At 34.8% G+C, this 10,677-nt stretch overlaps 1 protein-coding gene across 3 annotated transcripts in view; it reads right to left on the bottom strand.

Annotated features, from left to right (window-relative positions):
- Positions 1-4,628: 4,628 nt before the first annotated feature.
- ECHID (enoyl-CoA hydratase/isomerase D) overlaps positions 4,629-10,677 on the bottom strand; it is a 44,886-nt gene continuing 38,837 nt past the window's right edge. Inside the window, exons 8-9 of one of the 3 annotated variants that reach the window (XM_020665030.2) lie at positions 5,711-5,851; positions 4,629-4,985 (exon numbers count right to left, since the gene is read on the bottom strand). In XM_020665030.2, the coding sequence (XP_020520689.1) occupies positions 5,720-5,851 (132 nt within the window). In that variant the 3' untranslated portion in view covers positions 4,629-4,985; positions 5,711-5,719. The remainder of the gene's footprint in view (positions 4,986-5,710; positions 5,852-10,677) is intronic. The other 2 variants (XM_088860282.1, XM_006840660.4) reach the window with 2 other exon arrangements.

Below are 10,677 nucleotides of genomic sequence, written 5' to 3'. Positions count from 1 at the left end.
CAAAGTAGATGAATACAATTATAAATCGAGTACGAGAAATAAAGCAAACATAAAAAGCACACCACAACAATACACGATTTACATGGTTGACCCCGCAGGGTTACATCCAAGGCCTCGACAACTAGAACCCCACTATCATAATGAAGATAACAATTTTGAGTTATAAGAGATAATACTTATCTCTAAACATCGGTAAAAGACCATCATCGATCATCCCTTTTAAACCTGCTCTCCCGACCAAGCAACGCCGTTGATCAACATCTTTCTCATCGTAATGTCGCTATCGGAAAGATAACCTCGAGATCAATATAGAGATTTTCTCTCTCTAGAAGTGGAAGTTAATCAACCCAAAACTCATAGGAATACTGCCTCTATCTCAAAGACCATGTCTCTCTCTCTTGGATACCCATCTCCATATTGGAGATCCATTCCCATAACCTCCAAAGGGGTGACCCTCAGGATGGGTATTATATCCTCTTTCACTCTCTTATAAAGATATCACTTTCTTGCTTCCCAAGAAAATCAATTTTTTATTTTCCACAATAGCCTAATGTTTAGAAGAAAATATAGGTGTAGTGATTTGGCTATCACCAAACTCAACAATCTCCACCTTGATAGGAAAATTACCACAATTGCCTTGACAACATTCACTGAATAGATTTCTTGATATCTTCATACTCACATCCATTTTGGAACTTTCACAAATACTTTATCTTCATATTTCTCCACCTCAAAACATGGATATTTTTTTATTTCTTCTCACTTGCCTCCATTGTGGAATTTTCACAAATACTTTGCCTCCATATTCTCCACCTCAAACTATGTATCCATCAAACTCCATCATTCACCATTTTCTTAATACAAGCCTTAGCCTCAGTATACACCTTATGCTCTGATACCAATTGTAGGGACCTTAAGAGCCCCTTAGCTTGTGGAAACGAGAATCCCAAATACCAAGATCCCACCCAGGATCGTGCATATGATTGATTAAATGCAAAGTAGATAAAAACAACTATAAATTGAGTGCGAAAAATAAAGCAAATATAAAAAATAAACCATAACAACACACGATTTATGTGGTTCACCTCATAGGGCTACATCCATGGCCTCGACAATTAGAAATCCATTATCACAATGAAGATTACAGTTTTGGGTTACAATAGATAATACCTATATCTTAACATTGGTAAAAGACCATCATCGATCTTCCCCTTTAAACCCGCTATTCAAATCGAACAACACCGTTGATCAACATCCTCTTTTCCACCATTGAAAAGATAATACCAAGAGAATATAAAGATTTTCTCTCTCTAAAAGTGGACGTTAACCAACCCAAAACTCATGGGAATACCGCCCCTATTTCAAATGTCATGTCTCTCTCTCTCTCTTGGAGACTCATCTCCATATTGGAGATCCATTCCTATAACCCCCAAAGGGGTGACCCTCAAAGGATGGGTATTATGTCCTCCTTCATTCTCTTATAAAGATATCACTTTCTTGCTTCCCAAGAAAATCAATTTTTTATTTTCCATAATACCTTAATCTTTAGAAGAAAATATGGGTATGGTGATTTAGCTATCACGAAACCCAACAATCTCCACATTGATAGCAAAATCACCATAATTGCCTTGACAACCTTCATTGAATAGATTTTTTGGTTTCGTCATACTTGCCTTAATTGTGGAATTTTCACAAATACTTTACCTTCATATTTCTCCACCTCAAATCATAGATATTTCTTGATTTCTTCTCACTTGCCTCCATTGTAGAATTTTTACAAATACTTTGCCTCCATATTTCTCCACCTCAAACTATGTATCTATCAAACTCCACTATTCATCATCTTCTTAATGCAAGCCTTACCCTTGTACACACCTTATGGTATGATACCACTTGTACGGATCTTGAGAACCGTATAGCTTGCGGAACCGAAAATCCCAAACATCAGGATCCCACCCAAGATCGTGTACTTAATTAACCAAATGAGAAGTAGATGAATACAATTATAAATCGAGTGCGATAAATAAAACAAACATAAAAAACACACCACAACAACACACGATTTACGTGGTTCACCCCGTAGGGCTACATCCACGGCCTCAGCAATTAGAAATCCACTATCTCAATGAAGATTACAGTTTTGAGTTACAAGAAATAATACTTATCTCTAAACATCGGTAAAAGACCATCATCAATCTTCCCTTCTAAACGCACTCTCCCGACCGAGCAACACTGACGATCAACCTCTTTCCCACAGCAATGCCGCTACTGAAAAGATAACCTCGAGAGCAATATAGAGATTTTCTCTTTCTAGAAGTTGAAGTTAACTAACTCAAAACTCATGGGAATACTGCCTCTCTCTCAAAGGCCATGTCTCTCAGAAACCCATCTCCATATTGGAGATCCATTCCCATAACCTCAAAGGGGTGACCCTCAAAAGATAGGTATTATGTCCTTCTTCACTCTCTTATAAAGATATAACCTTATTACTTCTCAAGAAAATCAATTTTTTATTTTCCATAATACCCCAATCTTTAGAAAAAAATATAGGTATGGTGATTTAGCTATCACCAAACCCAACATTTCACACTCGTACAAATGGAAATCCCGATTTTGATATTAAGAGAGTGATACTAATTGACACACCGAGGTCAATGGAGCCTCAGATTGCTCATATGTTCTGCTAAGTATTAATGGCTATCCCAAAGCACCTTCCCTTTCTCTTTCTGGGACTGCAAAAAATGTTGATAAATCTGAAGTTCTCGCATTTGATACAATGAGTATGAAGGAGCTCGTGTCACAAGAGAGTGCTCTAAGGGCAATGGAGCAAGTTTTACTAGAAGCTACCTGCTGGTGAGGAGGTAGTGATTAAGAGGAAGAAGATACACCACCCTTCTAGTGCTATTGAGATGCATTGGAGTGATTTTGGGGCTGAAAACTATATATGTCCATGGCACAGGGAGTGCATAATCATTTTTTGGCCTCAATATCATTGGGGAATTGATGGACATAGGCAATCCTTATTTGCTCTATACTAAATTCATATGCCCACTTTTCTTCTAAACCCCTATGCCCACCCTTTTCGTGTTGGGACATTGCCTCAAGATCCTTTTTGCAATGCAATTTTTCCTTGTTCCTCCTCAAAGATACACCATGGCATCAGATGTCGATGCAAGCTTTGCGGCTTCCGTTATCACGACGAGAGAACTTAGAGGCCGAAAAAGTAGAGCTGCTGAAGAAACCTAAAAATGAAAGCCAAAAATGTCACAGGTCTCAAGCAAGGATGGTCCTGATAGTGAGTCAATCCCTATTAGACCCTATTGCAATGCCCTTGCTGCAACCCCACTTTAAATAGGAAAGCACCCAATGCTCTCCCACCCAAGCAACTCACAGCAGAAGCCAATGATGCCAAGCCATCAAAGCGAAGTACGCAACAAAGGTCAAAAGAGAGCCATGGCCATAACCATCTTCATGTTGGAGGGAGGAGGGAGGGGGAGGGGGAGGTCGATGAGCCATAACAATGAAAAGCCATGGCATGAGATGAGTGATGAGGATGTGCATTTTAAGAGGAGGCGTTGTTGTAGGCAATAGGAATTTGAGACGAGGGCAAAATATGGTGTTCACTTCAGGGGTTGATCACTAGAGATGGATAAACACGCTCATAAATAAAGAGGAAAAATGAAGAAATGATATTTGTAATGAGTGTATTTTGAATGTTGAGATTTGCAATATTATTTAAAAGAGTGTCTATGAAAAGATCATTTATCTTTTGTGCATAGACATCACAATCATTCTTGTCCCTTAAATTTCAAAATGGGTGGTTGTAAGAGTATCATCGAATAGACACAAATTCTCAGACTTCATGTCATACCCCAAGCCATGCAATTTAACATCTAATTAAAAACATACACTAAGCCATCCAATTTTACATATAATGAATAGGAATGATTGTGACATCCATATACAAAAATAAATAGTTTATTTGTAGACAATCTTATTATTTTATTCATGTCAAAATATTTAAGAACGTTGAGATTTGTAATATAATTTTATTCATGTGAAAATATTATCAGAACTTTCTCTTTTTATTTTTTAGATACATTCCCCATTGAATAATTTTAGATTGAAAATCTCCCATACCTTTAAATTCAAAAACACTAAATTGTCTATCATTTCCTTTCTTTGGACCTAGCTCCCAATGTTAACGTTTAATTGTGTTGTTTGATCCTTTGCTATGCTATGCGAATGTCATAAACAGTGAACAAAATCCATAGTACCCATTCTACTACTGCTACTACTATTATTATTATTATTATTATTGAGGTTGCTTGCTGGGTTTAATAGATTACACCCCCCAAATTTGGGATCCAAAAAAATCCCAAACTTGAGTTTTGCAAGAGTAGCAAATGCACAGTATACTCCTAGGGGAGCATGAAATCTTTTTACAGACGCTATTCCTACAGGAACAGTGCATCTCAGCTGTCCGTAATGGACACCTGGTGGCTGGGTTAATGTAAAGGTTCAAGAGTAAACTTCCTCATTGTATAAGACTATATCGATTGAAAAATTAGGCAGATGAAACTAGCTTTTGAAGAAATAAAAGAAGATATTGAGTTTGACTCAGTAAAAACATAAAAAAGGAAACGATTGTATTTAGGGGAAAAAAAAAGGAAAAAAGCAAAAGATTCACAGATGGGAGAGATCTAATACTACAAAGAAGCATCCCAAACAAGTTATCCTATAGAAATAATTGCACAGCAATCTCATATACCGTCAGAAAATGGAATTAGAAACTACAGAAATTATTCCGGAGACCAAAAAACTTCAGATTGAGAAACAAAAACTGATTAGGATGAAATGTGACGATGCTATGGAAGCCTTGGGAATTTTGAAAAATCTGGGCGCCGACGCTGCAAATATGCCATCTTCCCCTCATTCCCCTCCTCAGTGCCATAGAATAGCAGAGTGGCATTCCCAGCCAGCTCCTGAAATTCAGAACATTAATCCTTTTTCTTGGTTTACTTAAGTATAAATTCCCAATAGACTAACTAGTATAAATGATAAAATAACAGAATGTTGGAGTGATTAATAGTAAAACCAAGAATAACAGATTGAGATGCCCAACCAGCTTCTTGGAATTCAGAATATAAGTTATGTTTTTATCGCCAAAAGAGTAACAGTAATAAGCAGATTAATAAGAATGCAGAAGATTAATCTGCTTAATGGTTATACTGAGAAACAGCTTAAATTTTGTAACATGATCATCATGCCCTGAAAAACTCAAAAAGCATTATTTGCCATAAAATCGAGAACAAGGATTATCCCCCCCCCCTCTCTCTCTCTGAAAATGTTTTCAACATAAATCAATTTTTTTCAGAACAAGGAAAAAATAAAAGTTCCATTATCATGAAGTCTTACTCCAAAAGTAAATGAATATAAGTTGCCAGAAACAAAACTCAGATTTATAAAAGATATACGTTATAAATTGCAATATGCATAAACAATTGTACTTTTAGAAACTCATTTCTGAAAAAGTTGAAATATAGATTTTATGTCATCTCCTTTCTTTAGAATTTTACTAAGACTTTCCCAAGAATGATAAAAAATAATTGTCCCACCCAAAACTTCCCAAGAACAAGATTTGTGACTGTTAACAATATCTTAGTTTTTTATGGGGGCGATGATAGTAATAATGATGAATGAAATTCACATGCTTGTACTAGTGAACCTGAAGTCCAGCATGGCCATCATCAACTGCATTAAGAGCAGCTTTACAAACACGAATTGCTGTCGGGCTGTTGCGCAGGATCTCCCTGCACCATTTTAGTGTTTCCTCTTGTAGCTTTGCCAGCTGCATAAAGCCAACATAATTGGAGAAACCAATACTTGCAATCTGGGCATATTCTCAAGACTCAAGGTCTTCAAAACAATGAACTAATATTATGCTGCAAGAAACACATTCAAGTGCAACTGAAATTCTAGCGATTGTGGTAAAAGGAAAAGCAATTCATAGGAATGAGTGTGAAGAGAAACCTCTACATGTGCTGCCATTATTGCTATTCCCCGTCATCTGATCTAAATAGACAACTTCGATAGCTTTAGCCATAATGTCACAAGTTAGTCTATAAATATCTTATTTCGTTAGGACAACTCAGAGTTTTTGATTTTAAATTTTTATTTGACAAATCATTTTGATATGAAATTTGGGGCGTACCCACTTCTCATAGGGGAGCTCCGAACAAAAATAATTAAAAAACAAATTATGATTAAACAAAGTAACTAAAATATCGATATCATTTTGGTCATTTTATTTTACCAGAAATACTTTTTAATATGGTTCTTAGGCACGCCCTTGAAAGGAGAGGAATGCCTCAAATTTCATGTCAAGATGATATATGGAAAAACATTTTAAAATAACGCAATGCTATAGGACTGAAGCTAACACAACTGTCCTTTCGGATCGGATGGGTGTGAATAGAAATCTCATGTCCCACATATATAGCCTTCCCAGGAGAAAATGCTTTATCTTAGAACCTTCTAATACATGGAGAGTCGTACCATTAGGTGCCTCAATGCCCAGATCGGAAGAACCCACTTTATGAAACAGATTTGGGATAAAAAAGTTGACACTATAATGATTAACTAAATCAAGGTGGGAGGATTGGAAGGCCATTTCCTTAGAGAGGGTTCAACAGATTGCCATTTGATAAAGTTTGAGATGGTGGGGATGCAGGCTCATTTGGGTTTATGAGATCCATGAAAAATTCCAGCTTCGCATGCCATAAGTTTGAGGCGGTGGGGATGCAGGCTCATTTGGGTTTATGAGATACATGAAAAATTCCAGCTTGGCATGCCAGAAGTTGACATGGTGGGGATGCAGGCTCATTTGGGTTTTTATGAGATCCATGAAAAATTCCAACTTTGCATGCCATACTTAAATAACGATCAGCATCGATTGAAACTTGGAGATACATTTAGTGGGAATAAATTTCAGAAGGTTGATGATGATGTGTAGCTCAGTCATTGTAACATGGAGCAGGAAAATGAACAAAGAAAATAATGTGTGACAAATTCCTTGAGTTAAGAACAATTGAATAATGGCAACATATCTCATCCAATACTGAATACTTTATTCAAAAAATATAACACAAACACACACACGCACAAACGCATACACACACGCGTGCACACACAACACAAGAAGCACAAATAATGGTGTGACGTTTACTCAACTTTCCCCTCAATTTTCCTAAAATCTTTCTCTAGGAGAATGAGAAAGCTTAGAACTCCCAGATCATGTATTTTCTCACATTCCATTCTCAATCTCTCTATCTAAGCACATTAAATAAATCCATCGGTGTCTTTAACTCCAATCAATTGGAAAGGAGGCGTCCAGCCTCATGTGTCTCCCAACATTTAAAATTCTAATATTAAATTGACATTAATCATTTTAGAGAAATTTATGCTAATATCCCCCCAAATTAGTGTTATTAAAGAATTCCCCCTTAATTTTTCTATTTTATATGTTTTTCTCTTCTTTTTTTATTCCCAAAGTTTCACCACAATGGATCTTCAAGATCCAAAGTGATAAAGCCATTTTATAACTCCATATCTTAAAGATCTAAGGTCAGGCTTCTATATACAAAGTCAAATATGACTAAGGATCTTCTATATCTTGAATATCCAAAGTCAGGTCCCCATCTACAAAGTAAAATGTGACATGTGCGATTTCAGATCTCGAATATCCTAAGTCACATTTGACTTTGTGTATGGAGGTTTGATTTTAAATATTCAAGATCCAAAATCATAAAATGCCTTCGTCAATTTGCGATACAAAAAAAATTAAGAAAAAAAGGGGTATACACAAAATTAAAAAATAAGGGTAATTTATTCAATAATGATAATTTTGGGGGATATTAACATAAAATTTTCAATATTTTATCAACAAAGAATATTCATTACTTCAAATATTAAGTTTTTTGCCATGAATAAAAAAGAATTTATGAGAATAGCTAAAAAGTCCAATAATTTTATCATGACATAAATTATGTAAAAAATAAAAATAAATAAAATTGCAATTAAATAATAAAAAATGAAAAAAAATCCATATATAGCAAGACTCATATTTCATGTCTTCTTAGGAATATTGGACGGAAAAAATAGAGATGGTAAGAAATTAAAAATCCCACCCCCATATATTCTCCAGCAATAATATAATATTAAGCACTAAAATCTTAAAAATACTATCAACTATTGGAGGTTATAAACAAGAAATTTTATAACAATAGTAAATTAAAATATTAAAAATACTATCAAATATTAGAGGTTATAAATAGGAAATTTTATAACAATAGTTGAAACATCCAACTTTTATCTACTTTGGCATAGTTAGCTAAAAATATAATTAAAAATAAAATCCATAATTAAATGTAAAAATTATGATAAATTTCTCAAACTTGAACTTCACCTGACCCCCACTAGACATTAACTAGTGACAACCTTTTATGATCGATTTTTGAGGTGCATCTTTAATTTTACATTTTAAGGTTGCAACCTTATATAAACTTTTTTCTATATAATATATATATATATATATATATATATATATATATATATATATATATATATATATATATAGGAATGTATCTTGCAAGCCCACCAACCTATGTAATGGGATAAACCCAATGGGCTGGATTGAAGGATCCTTAAATGAGCAGGCAGTGAAAAAAGTACGAGTATGATAGACCCCAAATTTCGAACACATACATGTCTAATCTAGGTACTCCAAAAAATATGTCCCCAATTCTTCAGCTTTACATATCATCGTCAATATTATCATCCGAGCCTATCTCAACTATTTAGGATCGGCCACATGAATCTTGTTCCCCCATATAGGTTCAGGATTCATGAAAAGATGTGGCAAAGTTTTACACTGGTTGCCAAACATTACCCTCCTTTACTCAGGCTTGGGACCGGAATGAACAGCATGGGGCCAGCAGAGAGAGAGAGAGAGAGAGAGAGAGAGAGAGAGAGGAGAAAAGGAAAAGGTTTTTATGATTAATGGTTGCATGAAAGCTCAAGCGTGTAGCCGTCCAATAAAAAAACTGACTACACAAGATGTAATGACATTGACATTGTGTCTGCACTGTCCATTTTTATCGGACAACGCAAGGGCTACAGTCGCAAGCAAGTGCGGGTATATTAAAACTCCACCATATGTATAAATAATTTAAAATTATGATTTTTTTAATTTTTTAATTTCATATTCAATTTATAATCCATCATAAAGAATGGAATTTGGGACTAACAATTGAAACGAATCTATTTATTGTACAATGCAATGCGGTCATCTTATACAACACAGTACTCATTAACTCATTCATAGTGTGAAGCAGTGTTTTAAGAAACGGCGAGTCGTAACGGACTCGCCCAAGTCGACACGGGAATCGGGCACCCCATGTCGGTTCCTTCCTAACACGCAGTATCGAACTGGAGATTCTCTACAGTAAACCGCCCGAGTCACTGTTCAAGACTCGATGAACAGTGTAACGCATGAAAAATCATCACGTTTTGGATTGTTTTGATCAATTATTGGTAAACAAAATCGAATCTTGTAGGCTTTGGATCTCACTTTACAGCCTTATTGAGCATTATAATCGAATTCAAAGGTCGAATTTAGATTAGAAATTCAAAGTTTTGTGAACAACACATGACTATTTTTAGGTTTTCTACTATTTCATGGATTGCAGACGAAATAGGGCACTATTTTTTATCAAATTAGAGGGTTCTTACTCGTGATAGTGTTATTGAGCAAAAATTGTACACCATTTTAACATATTTTGATCGATTATAAGTCAAGTTTGGATTTTGAAGTCACGGTTTCAGAAGAACAAGAGCTTCTTTTTTTCTGCCATTTATTTGATTCCAATCGTTTTTTAGCAAATATTTTCTTCATATCATAGGGTTTTGGTTCTTTATAATGTTATTGACCATAAACTGCATTTTCTCTTTTTTGGTCGATTTGTGGTGGATTTTTTATTTTGAGTCACGGTTTTCTCAAGAATAGTTAGGTTTTCTTCTTCTTTTTTCCACCAAACTATAAATTTTAGACGAATTAAAGCACCATTGTGAATTATTTCAAAGGGTTTTTTAAGGTAATGTTGTTCTTCATATGATTTTGGGTATAATTTGTGGGATTAACCAATTTTTATTGCTCTATTTTTTAAGAAATAGAGTTGTGGCTGCGTTTTTAGAAAGAGAGTTCAAAAATACGCCAAACTGAAATTTTCAGCTGAATTAGGGCATCATTTTGAATGATTTCAGAGGGTTTTTGAGGATAACAATGTTATTCAAACGATTATTGATATTATTTGTGTGATTAACCAAATTTTGGTGATCAATTTTTTGCAAAATCATGATTGTTGGTGTTTTTCAATTTTTTTGAAAAATCGTGATTTTATGAAAAATTGTGACCAAGCTTTGAATTTTTTATTATCATGAGAAATTAACTTGTATTTTTCAATTTTATTGTCAAATTTTTAAAGCAATAAAATGTATGTTGATAGATAAAATTTATGAATGTTCTTGACACATATTTTATAATTGAGAAATGTTGGGGTAGGCCCACTAGCCTACAACTACATATAGGCCCAATGGCCCAGATTGAATCCGGGTCAA

This window comes from Amborella trichopoda, chromosome 3 (genome assembly GCF_054954075.1).
Source record: "Amborella trichopoda isolate Santa Cruz 75 chromosome 3, AtrichopodaSantaCruz75HAP2 v2.0, whole genome shotgun sequence".
Lineage (NCBI taxonomy): Eukaryota > Viridiplantae > Streptophyta > Magnoliopsida > Amborellales > Amborellaceae > Amborella > Amborella trichopoda.
This window is presented reverse-complemented; position numbering and strand designations above follow the sequence as displayed.